The sequence below is a fragment of the Gorilla gorilla genome, chromosome X (genome assembly GCF_029281585.2).
Source record: "Gorilla gorilla gorilla isolate KB3781 chromosome X, NHGRI_mGorGor1-v2.1_pri, whole genome shotgun sequence".
NCBI lineage: Eukaryota > Metazoa > Chordata > Mammalia > Primates > Hominidae > Gorilla > Gorilla gorilla.
The window spans coordinates 123,661,960-123,681,910 of NC_073247.2; the positions used below are offsets into that span (position 1 = coordinate 123,661,960).

The following is a 19,951-nucleotide window of genomic DNA, read 5'->3' on the forward strand; positions in this document are numbered from 1 at the left end:
AATCATTTTCTCTCATATTCACAAGGTGATTCCCCACATAAGCTCAGGTCTTTAATTGACTTTGCATTTGCTGGTGAAACACATTAAGCTTCAAGGCACTGGGTTAGTGGCACAAGCAGGGCATGTCCCCTTCCTAACAAAGAATCTGGAAGGTCTTTCCTCAAGGACTACAGGCTTTGCAGTATAATATTGGAGGCTACAGAAAAAGGGTACAAAACTAGGTTTCTGGTTTTACCACATTCCAGCTATGTAGAATAGCTCTTGGGTAGATCATTTTACTACTCTGGATTTTAATTTTCCTAAATGTGAAATGGAGATAAATTCTGTGTTACCCTACCCACCTCATATAGTAATTAAGATGAATAAATGGGATACCATGTGAAAGCACTAGAAACATAAAACGCTATGAAAATGTAAGGAATTATTAGTCCTTACAAATTATTAGTCAACAAATATTTACTGAATATCTTCTGTGTGCTAGACACTGTTCTTGCACTTAGACAAAACAGAGATCCCTGCCTTCATGGAGCTTACATTCTAGAGAGGAAAACCAGAAAATAAATGATCATCATAATAAATAAGTAAACTATACAATATGTGTAGAAAGTGATACATTTCTAAGAAAAATTAAAAAGTTAGAGCAGAATAAGGAAGACTCAGGACTGCCAAGCTGGGAGGGGGAGGTTAAAATTTACAAAGGTGGTAAGTGAAATACTCATTGAGAAGGCAAGGTAGAAGCAAAGAGATTGAAGAAGGTGAGGGATTTAGCTCTTTTGATATTTGAGTCAAGACCATTCCAGGCAGAATAGCCAGTATAAAGAACCTAAAGAGGAAGTGTGCTTGGTGAATTTGAGGAATGACAGACCAGAGCAGCTAGAACAGAGCAGGAGAGAGAAAAATAGAAGACAAAGTTGCAGATTATATTATGCAGGGCCATATAAACCACTATAAGGATTTGGGTTTTATGCTAAAGGAAATGCAGTTATCAGAGGGTTTTAAATGGAGGAGTGACATGATCTGACTTCCATTTTAAAGGGATCACTGTCGGTCCTGTTGAAAAAGAGACTGTAGCTGGGCGCGGTGGCTCATGCCTGTAATCCCAGAACTCTGGGAGGCCGAGGCGGGCGGATCACGAGGTCAGGAGTTCGAGACCAGCCTGGCCAACATGGTGAAACCCCGTCTCTACCGAAAAAAAAAAAAAAAAAAAAAAGAAAAGAAAAAAAAATTAGCCAGGCATGGTGGCAGGTGCCTGTAATCCCAGCTACTTGGGAGGCAGAGGCAGGCGAATGGCTTGAACCTGGGAGATGGAGGTTGTGGTGAGCTGAGATCATGCCAGTGTACTCTAGGCTGGGTGAGAGAGCGAGACTCTATCTCAAAAAAAAAAAAAAAGAAAAGAAAAGAAAAGAGACTGTAGTGAGGCAAGGCAAAGAGACTCCTGTCAGGAGGCTGTCAAAATAATCAAGGTGAGATGTAGATGATGGTGTGATGGTGTCTCACAATGACAAGTGATCAGATTGTGGATATGTTTTAGTGGCAGAGCCAACAGGATATCCTGGCGGATTGACTGTGGATTTTTTGGCTTGAGTAGTTAGAAGGATAGAATTACCATCTACTGAGATGGAAGGCTGTAAGGGAGTAGGTTTTGGAGAGAGTACCAAGGATTTAGTTTTGAATGTACTGTGTTGAATTTTACAGGAATCAATGTAATGAAAGTAGATAAACAAGTATGAGGTTTTGGAGAAAGGCCTAAGCTGGCTAAATAAATTTGGGAGTCATCTGCCTATAGGTGTTATTTGCAGCCCATATGAGGTCACCAAGAGTGTGACTACAGATGAAGAAGAAGAGGACTTGGGGAGTGATTGGCCATGTTAAAGGCTGCTTATAGGACAAGTAAGATGAGACGGAGAGCTGATAATTGGATTTAGCAATGCAGAAGTCATTGGTGACTTTAACAAGGGTAGTAAGGTGGAGTGGCCATAATTAAAAGTGTGTTTCAGGACATATGTATTTAACCTTGGTAATATCAGTCATAACAGATGAGAGAGAAATTTTGTTTCTATTGAGTGAGCCTGCCTTCAGATTCCCCTGGCTCTAGCTAATATTAAAAAAGAAATCTTGTAAGAAATCCTATAAGGAAAACTCCATTTATCTTTTCACTTGAACAGCATGCTGGTTTAGTATTGGGAGGGCTCTTGCCAGAGGACTGTGTTGTAACCCTGATGTGCTTTTCTGAGTGTCAAGCATATAAAGCAATGGGATTCACTCTTTACCCATGTTTAAAATGCTAACCCTTGGCTCCCTTAGAAACTTTGGGAGGTAGAGGTATGAAATCCTCAAAGGGAAAGGAAGTTCATGGCCACGGGTAAAGCATTTTTTTTAGGATATTAGGAAATTTTTTTCTGCCTCATTTTCTTCAATTTATTCTGAGTGTATCTATCTCAGAGGTAAAAACAGAGAAGTTAGAAAGCAGCAAACCACATACTCTTGTCTTATTTTTTATTTTTATGGATCAGCATATGATCTTAAGGTGATTTTAATGTTCAGCTAGGCTTTTTGTATCTTTTCTTTTTAGTAGGGCTTTCTACTGTAGGAACACTCTGGGAACGATAGTATGTAGGGATGACAATAATGAAATGGTTGTCCTCAAGGGGACTTTTGGCCTTTGATCCACTTGGTAAGCAAACTATCATGGCTATACAGTCAGCCCTCTGTATTGTGAGTTCTGCATCCATGGAGTCAACCAACTGTGGATCAAAAATATTTTTTAAATATTGCATCTGTACTGAACATGTACAGACTTTTTATTCTTGTCATTATTCCCTAAACCAATATTGTAAAACAAACTATTTACATAGTATTTACATTGTATAAGGTATCATAAGTTATCCAGGGATGGTTTAAAGCAAGCTTGTCCAACCTGTGGCCCAGGACAGCTTTGAATACGGCCCAACACAAATTCATAAACTTTCTTAAAATGTTATTAGATTTTTTTCGCAGTTTTCTTTAGCTCATCAGCTATCATTAGTGTTAGTGTATTTTATTTGTGGCCCAAGACAATTCTTCCAGTGTGGCCCTGGGAAGCCAAAAAATTGGATACCCAGGCTTTAAGGTATATGAGGGAGGATGTGCATAGGTTATATGCAAATACTAAACCATTTCATATCAGGGACTTAAACATCCACGGGTTTTAGTATCTGTAGAAGGTCCTGGAACCAATCCTCCTGTACACGAAGAGACAAACATATTGTGTTCTTGCTGATATCTTAACACTGGTTCTTATTCTGCTGGTGATGTGGAGGTTCCCAGAGCATCATTAGTAAGACCAAGAGTCTGAAGAAGGCCAAGAATCCGAAGAATCAGGTTCTTTTTAAAATTAAATAAAAAATTTTAACTTTTATTTTAAGTTCAAGGGTACAAGTGCAGGTTTGTTACATAGGTAAACCCATGTCATGGTGGGTTTGTTTTACAGATTATTTTATCACTTAGGTATTAAGCCTAGTACCCATTAGTTGTTTCTCCTGATCCTTTCCCTCCTCCCACCCTCCACCCTCTGATAGGCCCCAGTGTGTGTTGTTCTCCTTTATGTGTCCATGTGTTTTCATCATTTAGCTCCCACTTATAAGTAAGAACATGAGGTATTCAGTTTTCTGTTCCTGTTAGTTTGCTAAGGATAATGACCTCCAGCTCAATCCATGTCCCTGCAAAGGACATGATCTTGTTTTTTATGGCTGCATAGTACTCCATGGTGTATGTGTACCACATTTTCTTTATCCAATCTACCATTGATGGACATTTAGGTTGATTCCATGTCTTTGCTATTGTGAATAGTGCTGCAATGAACATAATGTGTGCATGTATCTTTATGATAGAAGGATTTATACTCCTTTGGGTATATACCTAGTAATGGGATGCCTGGGTCAAATGGTATTTCTGTCTTTAGGTCTTTGAGGAATTGCCACACTGTCTTCCACAATGGCTGAACTGATTTACACTCATACTAACAATATATAAGCATTTCTTTTTCTCTGCAATCTCACTAGCATCTGTTATTTTTTGACTTTTTAATAGTAGCCAAGAAATCATGTTCTTATTCTTGCTCTGCTACTAACCAGCTGTGCAATCTTGACGAGTCAGTTACCCTCTTTGGTTCTTCATTTCCTCAGTTGTAAAATAGGTATAATCCTTGCTACACAGGATTATTATTTTTTTATTTTTTTATTTTTGAGATGGAGTCTCACACTGTCGCCCAGGCTGGAGTGCAATGGTGCGATCTCAGCTCGCTGCAACCTCCGCCTCCCGGGTTCAAGCGATTCTCCTGCCTCAGCCTCCAGAGTAGCTGAGATTACAGGCGCCCACCACAACGCCCAGCTAAATTTTTATAGTTTTGTAGTTTTGTAGAGACGGGATTTCACTATGTTGGCCAGGCTGGTCTTGAACTCCTGATCTTGTGATCCGCCTGCCTTGGCCTCCCAAGGTGCTAGGATTACAGGAGTGAGCCACCGCACTTGGCCGCTACACAGGATTATTATAAGTTAATGTATGTGAACATATTTGAGGATATAATTACCAGAAGAAGGAAACTATAAAATATTTGAATGAGTTACCAAGGGATGCTATGGAATGTTATTTTGAAATCATTAAAAACAGAAGGGCCTTTCCTTTGGTGGACAGGCATTAAGCACATTTGCAGGCAGAGGGAAGCAATCTGTAATCTGTGATCATCTTTCCATGTGGTAAAATAAACTAACCTGTTCTTTCTTGGCAAGCTGGCATTTGCCACAGAAACATAGAGGAGGCCACAACTGGTGCTTAGTCTTTCTCTTATCAAATTTCTGAGATATATTCCTGAAGTTAGGGACTAAATCCATGCTAGGATGGTATGAAGTAAAAAGTATACAAAGATGTTTGCATAATGCTCTCCTTCTTATCCAAATGATTCACAAAGGAATACTTGAAACTTTGGGTTGGTTTGGGTGAAGTCATGCTAGATATAGGATAATGGACCTTTATTATCTTGTCTCAATGACCTTGCCAATTACTTTCCAAGTGGATGTTTCTAATGATTTAATGCTTTGAAAGAATCATTGTCACAATACGAGGTGGAGGGCATTCTCTGTGCAACTGGCAGTGTGTTGGAGGCATAGCCAATGTGTAGCCCACAATATAGTTAGCTTTCGCCAGGCCAGGAGTGGTGCATGTGAGCTACAGTCCCACCAGAGCTCAAAGCCAGAATAAGGAAGTGCTTCAGAGGAAGTTAGACTAGGAGGATTTGCTAATCCTCAAGGATTCCCTACAGTCTTTGATTGTTCTTAGGTCTCCTGAAAGGGTCATTTGTGAACTACAGCTTCAAGACAGTCCTGTTCCCTCACATTTTTACCCAAGCTCAAAGTCATCATCTAATATTGGTTCTAACTATGAGATGAATTGTGTCTCTGGCATGTCCTTCCAGTTTTTGTAATGCCTGCAGCCATCTCTTCTCCTGCCTTCCATAGGCAGCTATTCACTAGTCATGATGTACCACATACTATTTCCTAGATCCTGGAATTTCTCCAGTGCAATTATATCAGCTAGCATTTATTAGGTGCTAATTATATACCAGACACCATTTTAAATTCGTTGTGCTAACTAACTAATGTAATTCTCACAACTGTCATTATCTTCATCTTACAGATGAGGAAACTGACACAGAGTAACTTAGCAACCTTCTAGTTAGTAAGTGGTGAAGTTGAAATTCAAATATAGGGTTTTTTTTTTTTTTGGATACCAGATCCTATCCTTATAACCACTAGTATCATTTTATATCTCTCCCAAAAAGCATATACAAACAAACAACCACAACTTTTTTTCCCTCTCAGAAAGCTGAAGAAAGACTTGGAAATAGAACCCCTTTTCCTGTTACCTCCAAGTTCTGTTTTTATTTCCCTTATTTTAGACCCTGTCATCTGCACTGTAATATTTGAAAACCAAAAAAATCTTTCTAGAAGTATTACATCTCTTTCCAGACTCTCTAAGGGCCTGGGAGCCTCTCATAGCAGCCAAGCCTCAAGGACAAGCCTGTGTAGGGTCCTACCAGGTTAAGATTGAGTGTCTATCCTCATGTTTGAACAGTGTTTTGAGGAAACACTGTATCTGTCTAGGAAAATAACCAAGATGTATTTTCAAAAGTAGTTGTATTTTTCTACTAAGTTGTTTTTCTGAAGGGTAAGCCAGTCTGTGATTTTTCTCTGCAGCAATGAACAAATTCGGAGGAGGAAAGAAATTCAGTAGAATTTGGTTTAAATTGACCATAAGGACATTTCCTACTCCCCCTTTTTTTAGTTTTAGTTTTGAATTTTTCATATATTTTCAAGAAGGGGCCATGTTTAGCTCCTCAGCTGCACAATTCTTTCCTTTCTTTCTTGATAAATTAAAGATGCTTCATGGGGATTTTTAAATGTCAGATCCTATAACAGGCAAATGCTGTATTGCACACAGTTATTTTTTTAAAGGCAAAAGTTTGTAGCTTTTTCAAAAAGAGTTTAAAGTGTAAATACTGTTTTTTATTCATTGGATTCCCATAGAGATGCTTCTGTTGTGTCAAAATTGTGAACATTTGCCCTTTGTGGATAAAGTTCTCTTGATGTTTCCTCAAGGGGTGAAGAGGGTAACGAGAAGTTATATGTCTGTAGGTGTTTTTTAAAACAAGCTATATTGAATGCATGTATCCAAATGGTACTGCAGCACCGGAGAAGGGAACACTATGGAAAAAAATTTTCCTGTTTGTAAATAGGAATCTGCCACCCACCCTCACCAAAGGTGCATTTTAATCTTTCCCACATAACTGCCTCTGTTCTCCTTGGATATGAACTAATTTACCTTACCTAATACAAAGAAGCTTATCAACTATAAAGATAGACCCAGAGGATTTGGATTTCTTTGCTCCTTTTCCATCCTACTGTTAGACACTTATTGCCAGTTTTCCAGTTAGGAGCATTGCAAAATTGCCGGGTAGGACTTTCAGCTAAAAGAAAAATGGTGACTTTTGATTAGTTGTGCAGACAAAAAAAGTCCTAAGAGAGGTTAATAAAAATTTAATGGGGTCAAAGATCTCAGTTACCAGATGGATAGTATGGCCTCTGCCTCAGGGGTCTTTATGAGCTACTTGTAGGGTATAGGTTATCTCATCTTGTATCAATTAAAAACTCGGCCTAGCTATCAGGGTCTCTTGCCTTAGCACTGCCATGAAGTAGAGAGCCACACAGGCCAAAGGGACACTGCCCTGCACATTCATATTTCATTCCATTTTCATTAACTTTGATGACTGGCTTGCTGAATCCTGGTAAGACTCTTATCACTGTCTTGCTGTCCTCATTAGTTTTTATAGGATGTAGGCCTAAAATTTAAAAAATAAAACTATTTTTTTGAGGTACGGCATGCATATAGTAAATTGCGCAAATTTTAAGGGTGCATATCAATGCTTTTATTTTTTAACATATATGATTATATTAAGATATAGAACATTACCAGCATCCCAGAAGGCTTCCTCATATCCCTTCCCAGTCAATAACCCCCTACCCAGAGGTAACCACTTTGTTCCCGTAGATTTGTGTGCCTGTTCTTGGATTTCATGTAAATGTAGTGATATGGTAGCTAATTTTATGCATCTGGTTGATTTCAACATTCTTGTGCCTGTATCTTGGTGGATATTTGTACGCTCTTTGGTTATATACTTAGGAGTAGCATTCCAGGGTCATGTGATAGAGGTATGATTGGTTTTAGTAGATACTGCCAAATAGTTTTCCAAGGTAGTTTTACCAGTTAACAATTTCACCAGCAATCTATGAGAGTTCCAGTTGTTCCATGTTTTCAGTGCTTGGTATTGTCAGTCTTTTTCATTTTAGCTCTTCTGGTGGGTTTTGCATATCTCACTGTGGTTTTAATTTGCACTTCCCTGATGAGCAATAGTGATGAACACCTATTTATATGCTTGTGAGCCATTCGGATATTCTCCTCTATGAAGTGCCAGTTCAATTCTTTTATATTTTTTAAAAATTAGATTGATTATATTTTTCGTATTGATTTGTAGTTTAAAAAATGTATGAATGTAGTGGATAGAAGTCCTTTGTTAGATATATATTGTGAATATTTTATCCCAGTCTGTGGTTGGCTTTTCATCCTCTTAAGGTATAATTAATTAATCTTTTCTTTCATGGTTAATGTTTTTTGTCCTCTGGGAAATATTTGCCTACCTAAGGTCATGAAGAGTTTCTCTGGTGGTGTGATCTAGAAGCTTTGTTGTTTTGACTTCCATATTTAGGCCTATGATTCATTTCAAATCATTATTAGTATTATTTTGGTATCTGGTATGAGGTAAGGGTCATGGTTCCATTGATTTATTTGTCTGTCCTTGAGCCAGTACTATGCTGTCTTAATTTCTCTAGCTCTGTAACTAGCCTTGATATCTGGTAGCATATGTCCTTCAATTTGTTCTTCCTGAAGATGTTTCACTATTACTAGCCTTTATTTATCCTTATGCATTTTAGAATCACTTTGTCCAAATTGCCCTTTGGGAGTGGTTTTGATCTTTTTGACTCATTAGTTTTCCCTTTGTCCCTCTAACTTCAAAATCTAGGTAACATTTTAAGGTGGAGACCGGTGGCCTGTTTGGGGCAGTTCCCCTCTAGAGGGAGAATTTGTCTCTGAAGTACCAGGAGACTGCAGGAGATTTTCCTGTGCTTTTCCTACCCAGACACCAGCCCAGAACTCAGGTGACTTCAGGTAAGAAAAACTAGCCCTGCATTTTGGGCTTCTCAAGTTTCCAGCCCATTATTTTAGTGTCTCCCAACGGCCCAAAGTTATGCTCATTTCTCCTTTCCTCAGGAGAGTCCTTCTGCCTTACAGCCAAGCTTCATCTTCAACAGTGCCCAGAATTAGCAAATGCCACAGGAAAGGAAAAAAGCCCCTGATTGTCAGTTCACTTAGAAAGGGCTCTTTGCTCTCTGAAATGTTGGTTAATCTCGTCCTTGCTTATCCTTAAACCTATCGATTTCGCAATTTATCTTTTTTTTTTTTTGGTGGGGGGGGGGGTGTTGTTTTTTTTTGTTGTTGCAGGAGCGTTCACATCCTGTTTGGAAACAAAGTCTGCAAATTGTTTAATAGGCCGAGCCTTGATACCCGCATCCCTCTCAGCTCTATCACAGGTAAGTAGTTTATGAACATTTGGGCCAATTCAGTAGGTCAGTGGAAGGATAGATAATGGATATATCCCTGAACCTCCCAGTCACAGATAGTGGGGATTTCCTAGGGGACTGATCTGCCTAAGTCACATTCAACTTGGAATTCAGCCAGTTTCTAGGGATAGCAAATGACATTAACATTCTCAGTTCTATTCCTGCTTAGGAGAATGAGATGTCAGCTCTGGCCCTGAATAAGGCAAATTTGCTCCTGTAGTCACCTAAATTTGTGCCCTCTAGCACAGGACTTTAGAAGTCCAACCTGGGCTGACATCCAGCTCTGCATCTTTACTTATGTGATCATGGGCAAATTACTGAATCTCTCTAATCCTCAGTTTTTCCACCTATAACTTCATAGGCTGATTTTATTGTGAGGATTAAATGTACTACAGGTTGAGTATCTCTAATCTCAACATTTGAAATACTAAATGCTTCAAAATCCAAAACGTTTTGAGCACCAACATGACACCTTTGCTTTCTGATGGTTTGGCGTACACAAACTTTGTTTAGTGCACAAGATTATTAAACATATTCTATAAAAATACATTCAGGTTATGTGTATAAGGTGTTTATGAAACATAAATGAATTTCATGTTTAGACTTGGGTCCCATTCCTAAGATATCTCATTATGTATATTTAAATACTTCAAAATCTGAAATCCAAAACACTTCTGGTACCAAGCATTTTGGATAAGGGATACTCAACCTGTAATATAAGAAAAGTGGGTTTTACAGTCCTTGATACACAATAGGTCTCCCATTAATGTGCAATTTATTAGAAAAATTTTTATGGGTACATCATTGCATCTGACATATGCTTTCAGAGGCTGGGGATTGTGCTTGGTTACTTTTTTGAGGGGAGTAAAATTTACATATAGTGAAATGTACAAATCTTTAGAGTACCATTCAATGAGTTTTGACACACGCATTCTCCTGTGTAACCCACGACCGTATCTAAACATGATCATTACCATCACTCTAGAAAGTTCCTTTATGCCCCTTCCCAATCAGTTCCTACTCCCATAAATGCAACCACTATTCTGATTTCTTTCTATATAGATTATTTTGCATTTTCTAAAATTGTATATGGATGGAATCATACAGCATGTAATCTTTTGTGTCTGGCTTCTTTCATTAAGTATAACGTTGATTATTCCTCCATGTTGTTGTCCCTCTCAGTAGTGCCTTTCTTTTTATTGCTTATTAGTATCACATTGTGTGAATATACCACAGTTTGCTTATTCATAATCTTCTTGATAGGTACCTGAGCTCTTTCTACTTTTTGGTGATTATGCATACAACTTCTATAGCTATTCTTGTAAAAGTCACTTTGTGAACTTTCACTTAATTTGGGTAAATACCTATGAGTAGAATTGCTGGGATATAGATAGGTGCATGATTAGTTTTATAGGAAACTGATAGATGTTTTTCCAAAAACATAATCTGATTTTATACTCCTACCAGTAGTATAAATGTGTGTGAGAATTCTGGTTCCTCTACATCTTTGTCAATATTTGATGTTGTCAGTCTTTAATTTTAGCCAATCTACTGAGTATATTGCGGTATCTTAGTGTGATGTCAATTTGCATTTCTTTGATTACTAATAATGTTGAGGATGTTTTCATGTGCTTATTAGCTCTTCATTTGAATTGTCTGTTCAGATCTTTTGGCCATTTTTAAGTTGGGTTGTTTGTCTTTTTATTATTGAGTTGTAGGGGTTCTTATATATATATATATATATATATATATATATATATATAGACACACACGTGTGTGCACACACACACACACACACACATATATCTGACAATGAACTTTATATATTCTGGTTGAAAGTTCATTGTCAGATATATATTTTGTGAATATTTTCTCTCAGTCTCTGGGTTGCCTGTTCATTTTATTAACTGTATGATCTGATGAGTTTGTCCATTTTTGTATCCCCTGTTTCCCACATGCATGGTTGAAGCTTGATAATATTTACTGAATGAATGAGCTGAAAGTTATTCCTCCCTCCCTCCTTCCATTATTTCTTTTTTTCAAAGACACTTACTGATTATATACTATGCTGGCAAGCACTCTTCTGTTCTTTGGGGATATAGCAGAAAACAAAACAGATTTCTTAGTCTCATGACAATTACATTTTAGTCTATATGTATGTGGGGGTAAGGTGAGAGACAGAAAAACAAATAATTAAGCAAGAAAATGTGAGCTAGTTATAGATACCATCATGCAAAAATGAAATTTGTGTGTAATGGGAAAGGAATGATTAGGGGCTTTACCCAGGTTGAGGGGTAAGAAATCTGAGGAGATAATATTAAAGTAGATATCAGAATGACACGAAGTCATTCCCCACTCCTCCCCCACCAAGGAGAAAGGGATCCCAGGCAGAGGATATAGCTAATAAAAAGTCCCTTAAAGTGAGTTAAGGCTAGGCATAAACTATGCAAAAGACCCCTTTAGGCTAGTTAAGGTGTCCAGAGTTGGTTGCTTTGGAAATTACCATAACTGGCATAAGCTGATGCTACACTCTTACTCTTTCTTATTATTGGAATACTTAGCAGTTTCTTCAAGTTTCTCCTTGCCCTCTCCTCACCCACTAGTTGCTAAGTTCTGAGATTGTTTGAGAATAAAAAATAAAAAAAAAGCTAATACAAGGGTCAAGAAAGTTAAGGCAAGGTCACTAATTTTTTTTCCCATCAAAAGTGACTGAGTCCCCCGCCCCACAAAAAAACTCATGGGCCACATAAAGTAATAAGTAACTACATTTCTCTTATAAGAGAGCAAAATATGGAATGTTCTACCTCTCTGCTTTTTATGTTTAGGTTGTGTAATGTACAACTCAATAAATACAATAAAAATTTGATGAATCAAATATAATTTATTCCAATTTTTTTCCAGTTTTAGGAGAGAGAGACAAGAAAAGATGATGGAAAAGGTTAAGAGTAGATGGAGATAGAGAGGGTGTGAAATAGAATGAAACACATAAGTGAAAAAATGGAAGCATATTGATCAAGAGGAGGAATAAAAGAGTCCCAGAGGAAGATAGAGAAGCTGAGAAAAAAAACTGGGTGAATGGGAAGTCAGAAGTTAAATAGGTTTTGTGTGAGTGTGTTCCTGTCATCTTCTTGTGCCTTTGGGCTGTATATACCATCTAGTAGTTATTGCTTCCTTTGAAAAATGTGATGGTGCTCTCACAATATTTAACACACATCTTTCTTCTGTGTTTCCTTCTGATGAGCTGATGCATGTTCTAAATAAATGCCAAATTCCTTTCCTTGATTTCTCTCCATATTTCCTTACATGAGACGTTTTTCTCTTAAATCAAACAAACAGATCCTTTGAATTAATAAAACAAACTGCTCTGCCTCTAGTACCCGTTCTCCTATATTCCATATGGAAAATTGCCTCCAACAAAATCGTGCCTTCTGGTCATTATCGTTGTGACCCTTATCATCAGGACAAACCCCATGTCTACTGGTAGGATTTTGGACAAAAAAAAATGTAGTGATCTGATAGGACTTAGGCTAAGTGGAGATACTATACAACTGAGTGGGTCAAAAAAGGCCCTGTGAAGACCAGCAAGCTGTATGTGCAAATCACAGACCATCTGGCTGATGATTTTCTGTACTCCAATAAATATCCAAGGATTATAGTTAGCTGAAAGTGAAGCCTGTGGCTTGCTGGGCCCCACTCTGGTCAGAACTGCTGAAAACTGGGCAATAATAGACTTGGTAGAATCCTAAAGGAGTTATATAGATGACTACTTCCTAAGACTTTCAACTAGGAAAAGCCTGACTGGGACTGGAGAAAGGAAGTTAGCCCAATTTACAGAATTAATAGCAGAAATTTAACATGTAGATATACCCAAGAAAAAAACTGGTCAAAGGTATATAGCTACACTGATCAGCCATATAGACCTGGACTATTGCAGGAAAAACAATCTGGTGAAGGGAGATATGAAAATAAATTGGTGAAAGAATTTAGAAATTCTTATAAAGACGTGTCAGCTCATTAGAACAGAAAAGCAGAATAATCTATTTGGAATGAGAGGGGAGATAATCTAGGCCCCCAAAACTAATGTAGACCCTGAAGCTTCGGGGACTTTAAGTTTCAACTCAGCTCCCTTTTCAGTTCAATTTAAGGTTGTAGGATGGGCTTGTGAAACCTCAGGGCATATGGGCATGTATGTGCCAGGTTAGCAGAGAAGAAAGAGTTAGAAAACCTGTGAATCAAATAAACAAGTGAGTAAGAAATATGAGATATATCAAAATATTAAAAACTTCTTGCATCCTCAGCAGATTCATTTTAAGTGTGGTGGGGAGTGGTAAACCAGACAAATGTAGCAGGTAGATTATATTGAGCCAATATCTAGATTTTCAAACAAATAATATTGCCTTACACAAATATATACTTACTCAGAAAGTGGGTTTGCAAAGCCCACCAGACACGCAGATGAAAATAGTACAACCATGGCTTTAGATAAAGTTGGAAGAACTAGCTGCTAGATATGGAAGTGGGGCAGTAATAGGAAATTATCAAGGAACTAGTTTTATAACTGAAATTCTCCAAAGTTTGGCAAAATATGGAGAATATAGGACTTTCATTTACCATAAACTCCCCAGGCTGCAGGGCATCTGGAAACTTTAATGAATGGATTCCTAGAAACACAGAAAGAATTCAGCAGCACCCAGATATAAATGGCAATGAGGCAAAGGTGCTAATAATTGACAGACCCTGCGTGAGTGTATCCTTCCTCAAAAGAGATGTTCAAGAAAGACAGACAAACTACCTATACTCACTTTTCTCCCAAATCTCTTAACAAGAGATAAAGACCATGAAGTTTTCAAAGGAAAGAGAAGTAGTAGAGCCTCACAAGGCCAGCAACAAAGGAGGGGCTATAGTTAGACATATCGTTTCAACCTTAACAGCAATTCTTGATAGGGGTAACCAGTAGCCATAGCCTGTAGGATGGATAAAGGCTCAAAGACACTAATCTTTATATCTCTCTTTTTTATTATTAGGTCTGCTTTGCTGTTTTCTCTTGGCTGTGACAGTCCGCCTGATGGTCATTATAACAGCAGTTCACCATTAGTACAAACAAGAGTACCATACATAAATTCTGTGCGCGGTTTACCAACATCATCAAAAAGTTATATTGTTCCACTGTTCTCATTCTTTACTTGATCACCATCATAATCATATCAACATCCTAATTTCTGGCCTAAACCAACCACAGAACCATTGTTAGCCCCTTATACTATCCATTGTCACCAAGAGTCCATTTGCTAGAGCTTTTAGTGATTTTATCTATTTAGAAGAGTACTGCAGCATGGATTCTGTGTCAATTCATGTACTCATTGATGGACTTGTTGCTTGTGTAGCCCAGTTAATAAGAATAGCTGATGAGCTTTTACAATTCATTCTACAAGTACAAGAAGTTCCTTATGTAGAAGAAAACGGTAGAGCAGAAGAGACTGAAGCAGATGCACCTCTTCCCGAGGAGCCTTCGCTACCGGATCTCCCTGATCTCTCAGACTTAGACTCAATACTTACACCAAGAGAGGATGAAGACCTAATGTTTGATATAGATCAGGCTATGTTAGACATGGATAACTTATATGAAGATACAGTCTCTGGTATAAATGATGACTTAACAGGTGACTAAGACCCAATTTCTGCCCCCGCCCCCAGGGATGTGAAAACTGATCATTTCTCTGTTTTAATATATTCTTATTTTCTGTATATTAGCAATATGTGTTTTCTCATAGTTCTGCACATTTTCATTACTAATAACCCATATAACAAGTGAGATTTGATTTACTTCTATCAAAAGCTGGTCTTTTTTCATCTTTGTTGTTATTCAGAAAGTTCTGGCTTTTGCCATGTAGGTCTCCCTTTACCTGTACTTACTCTCATGCTAGAATTTCTGATGACGGGAGCAAACAATAGTAAAGAAAAGAAATTCCTTGCCTAATTATGGAGTGGAGAACTGATGAACTCTATCACATCTTGGGACTAATTTCACTGCTCTCCAATGAATGCAAATGAAAAGGGGAATATCCCCCAGGGTAGCATTACAGTAAATGAATACATTCACATTAACAAGACAGTGTTGCGATACTTTTATTTGAAAGGATATAACTCCTTACTTATCCTTTAAGAAAGCATGTGTCCGACAAAAAATGCTATAGCAGACTAAGGGAGGTAATTTTAAAAGAGTACTATCTACCAGATAATAAAAGTGCAGAAAGGTTTTCAAATGACTGTTGCCAAGGACAAAACTGAAAAAGCTGGGACCAAGAGTTCCAGTGCAGGACTGTTCTTGCAAATTCTGACCACATTGTAGCTACTTTGCACTATTATTCCCCAAATGGAAAAGGCACACTATACCAAATAATCAAAGAGAGAAGTAATAGAAGGGCTAAGCAAAGCCCTACAAGGACTATTCACCAATGGAAAGACAAACACTCACCATATTGGACTAAATATCTATGGACTAGATATAGTCCTTAGGCATCAAAGCAGGAAGATGCTACAACCCCATAATATGTGGAGCTGGCTGGACCCTTGTTTTCCTGGGTCACCTGAACAGATTGTACTGTAATGGTACCTCAGGAACTAGATAAGATATATTCCAGTGTTTGCTTTGATTCTGTAATTTTATGTGCTTAAGGATTGTTAAGATATAACCCCCGCTCCAAGGAATGGATTGTTGTATTAAGTATGTTTGCTCTATGGAGCAGAATTAGAGTTAATAGTGAAAAGAAATATTTAGGAAATAAGAAAATACTTAGGAACAAGAACTAGTGGGGACGGTGTTTTCAGGAGAGAGAAGCAAATTAATAAATTGTCAACAGTTATGTGACGGTTTATGATGGAAAGCCATGATATGGAGTTAGTTTCTAAACAGGTTTATGAACAAAGCCCTGTTTTTGTCTTCTGCAAATTAGCCAACCCTAAGATGTTGCTATAAACAGCTGGTAGGCGATTGACATAAGTCATGTATCTGAAAGCTCAATTAGATGGATAATTATTAACTAGTTTAGTCCACTGATTGGATATCGCTGATTGAAATCCTGCATCTCCTCCAGGAGAATGGAGTGAGTGGCTGATCCTTTATGCAAATTAGCCCTTTTCTGTATCTTCTTAAGACCAGTGTTAAAGCCAATTATTATATAGCATGGCAGAAAAGAGAGGGGCTCATCATTCTGAGACAAGCTTAAAGGTGTGAAAATCAAGGAAGATAGGCTGGTAGATGGCATTAGATTAGGTAGTACAAGTTTTCATCCCTATTTGTTTGTGCTAAAATATGTGGGGAGTTGTGCCTATATAAATTCTTATGTGTGATGATTACTGCTAGTTATTATCTTATGATTGTTTACAATCTGTATTAGCTATTGATCTAAACCATTTTATTGTTTTCTTTCAAGAGATTTTAACTAATAAACTTTCATTCACAAATCAAAAAAACGTGTGGTCATCTTAAATTACCTAGTGGTGAATTTGGAGGCTACCAAATGGGCCCACAAGAACTTCACTCAACGTAAGGTAGCAGAGCATAATAAGAGAGAATGTTGTACCAAGATTCTGAAGTTATACTTCTGGCTTTGTCAGATGATCTTAAACAAATCTCTAAACATAGTCCTTTCTCATTTGCAAAATGAGGGTTATTAATAAATTTTCTGCTTACCTTCAGTGACAATAAGGAACAAATGAAATAATAGTTTTCAAAGCCTTTGGCATGACATATCTGGCATTGAGACAGAATATATGAAATCACGACTTTTCAGGAATATCTGAAAAATGTGCATGCGTATGTTCATTGCAGCACTATTCACAATAGCAAAGACATGGAATCAACCCAAATGCCCATCAGTGATAGACTGGATAAAGGAAATGTGGTACATATACACCATGGAATACTATGCAGCCATAAAAAGGAACAAGATCATGTCCTTTACAGGGACATGGATGGAGTTGGAAGCTATTACCCTCAGCAAACTAACGCAGGAACAGAAAACCAGAAGCCACATGTTCCCTCGTATAAGTGGGAGCTGAACAATGAGAACACATGGACACAGGGAGGGGAGCAACACACACTGGGTCCTGTTGGGGGCTGGGGTGGGGAGAGAGAGCATCAAGAATGGATTCCCAGCTAATGGATGCTGGACTTAATACCTAGGTGATGGGTTGATCAGTGCAGCAAACCACCAAGGCACATGTTTACCTATGTAACAAACCTGCACATCCTGCAAATGTACCCCAGAACTTAAAAATTAAAAAGAAAATTCACCCATCTGCAAAAAGTTTGTATGACAATACCTGAAAGTCTATTTGACATGAAATAATTATCCAATAGTTTTACACCTGTTTTCTAAGAGATAAGAGCTTTCTTATTCTACTTCATGCCAAAATTAGAGTTTGGAATCAGCTATTGTTTCATTCTTTGGAGCTGATTTTGTTTTTTTTTTAACCAAATTGAATTCTTTTGGGGAGTCTACTTGAGTTCTAGTAGGAATAATAATGAGGAAAAAACAATATGAAAAAGCCCTTCAGGAAATAATGAATTATATTCCATTTAAGGCTAAGATTTTGTTCCTGAGGGGGTTATGTAACTCTGAACGTTATTAACCCATTGTGATCCAACTTGATTTTTATGATTTTTTTTTACATGAAAGCTGACTATTGTGTTTTTGTATTGACAGTCTTACCTTAATAGACTAGATGTACTTAGTGATACCTCTTGGGAATACTGCTTATATTTTTTCAGAGATCCTACTCCCTCCAGCCCATATTTAAAACTGGTTTTCTTCTGTCTATTTAACCCTCAGAAAGTTCACAAACCAACTAACCAACCAACCAACCAACCAACCAACCAACAAAAATCCCTAAAGAAAGAAAAAATGACTTCTAGTTCCTGAAGTTAGTTATTTGTGAATTACTTGTATTGATAAATAAAACTGTCAGTTTCCAATATCACATCTCTTCAGGGTAATAAATAATCCTTGGAGGTGACTGCCATTATACTTATGAAGGTTGGAACTGCATTTTACAAGGTAAGGAAAATCACTGAACTCTTATACCTGGTCACAATTTCATCTTAAAGACCCTAGAAAAATGCTGAAGGCGGCCGGACGCGGTGGCTCATGCCTGTAATCCCAGCACTTTGGGAGGCCAAGGTGAGTGGATCACGAGGTCAGGAGATGGAGACCATCCTGGCTAACACGATGAAACCCCGTCTCTACTAAAAATACAAAAAAATTAGCTGGGCGTGGTGGCAGGCGCCTGTAGTCCCAGCTACTCAGGAGGCTGAGGCAGGAGAATGGCGTGAACCTGGGAGGCGTAGGTGCAGTGAGCCAAGATCGTGCCACTGCACTCCAGCCTGGGCGACAGAGCGAGTCTCTGTCTCCAAAAAAAAAAAAAAAAAAAAGAAAGAAAGAAAAATACTGAAGGCATCTCAAAGATAATTTTAAGTTTACCACAAATATTCATATAAGGTGGACAAGGGGGCCACAGTTATGAAACACAACTTTAGTGTTTCAGATTCCTCTAATCAAAGATGTCATTAACAGGCTGGGCGCGGTGGCTCACGCCTATAATCCTAGCACTTTGGGAGGCCAAGACAGGCGGATTGCCTAAGCTCTGGAGTTCAAGACCAGCCTGGGCAACATGGTGAAACCCCATCTCTACTAAAATACAAAAAAATCAGCCGGCACGGTGGTAGGCACCTGTAATCTCAGCTACTCAGGAGGCTGAGGCATGAGAATAGCTTGAACCTGGGAGGTGGAGGTTGCAGTGAGCCAAGATCATGCCACTGCACTCCATCCCGGGCAACAAAGCGAAACTCTGTTTTAAAAAAAAAAAACAAAAAAAAGGTGTCATTAACAAAATCTGTTGTTGAACGCGTGTAAATACACATATCTCTATATTATGACAAATTCTGGAAATACTGGTCATTCTAGTGACTTTATTCTTACTTAAACTTGGGGGAACACGCCTTTCTTGAAACTGTAACTTCGAAGTTTTTAATGTAGGCAAACCCCCAACTTCCAGCTTTGGAAATCAGCTCTGTTGCAGCACATTTTATGAAGAAAAAAAATGTTCTGTGTGAAATACAGCTTCTAATCTCAAGTTTTAAAAAGACATGTTGTCTATTTGAAACTTAAGATGTAAATGGGCTTATCTTTGGGTCCTTATCCCAGGTGCCAGAGTTCTTGATGCTTCTCCCCCACAAACCTCGACTCATCGAGAAAAATTCCATTTGTACTGGGTATTTCTTCATTTTTTTCCCCAGTTGGAATCACAGCACACTTTAAAAGATTTAGCAAGTTGTCATCAGGTATGGCACTAGAGAGTGGAGAAGTAATGCATCTGCTCTGTCCTATTCCTCATTACAGACATTGAGGAAGTAATCCTACCTATCCTTGAAGACAGAACCTCACAGTCCAACTGTTATTAAGCATGGAATCAAGTGGAAAAGACAACTTTTCTCTTTTAGCTCAGTTATTTCATTATCATCTAGAGGCTGTTTCTCTTTGAATAATTCTGTTCCTGGGAAATAATTCTTGTCCATTCCCCTACAGGTTTCTTTCGGGTACGAAGGTCATTTGAAAAAAAAAAAAAGAAAATGTCCTTTCCATCTTGGTTTGGGGCTCCTGATATGTAACCCTCAGGGTAAATGTGTTCCACTAGATCCTGGGGTGTGACCCACTTAAGATGTTAATATGTTTTTTTCTTGA

At 38.1% G+C, this 19,951-nt stretch overlaps 2 protein-coding genes across 4 annotated transcripts in view; one reads left to right on the forward strand and one right to left on the reverse strand.

Annotated features, from left to right (window-relative positions):
* The window catches only part of TRPC5OS (TRPC5 opposite strand), a 28,007-nt gene extending 11,325 nt beyond the window's left edge, over positions 1-16,682 (forward strand). For all 3 annotated transcript variants that reach the window (XM_004064727.4, XM_055376984.2, XM_004064729.4), the window contains exons 2-4: positions 8,612-8,757; positions 9,091-9,179; positions 14,234-16,682. In XM_004064727.4, the coding sequence (XP_004064775.1) occupies positions 14,542-14,877 (336 nt within the window). In that variant the 5' untranslated portion in view covers positions 8,612-8,757; positions 9,091-9,179; positions 14,234-14,541 and the 3' untranslated portion in view covers positions 14,878-16,682. The remainder of the gene's footprint in view (positions 1-8,611; positions 8,758-9,090; positions 9,180-14,233) is intronic.
* TRPC5 (transient receptor potential cation channel subfamily C member 5) overlaps positions 1-19,951 on the reverse strand; it is a 309,805-nt gene that overhangs the window by 115,574 nt on the left and 174,280 nt on the right. The window lies entirely within an intron of this gene.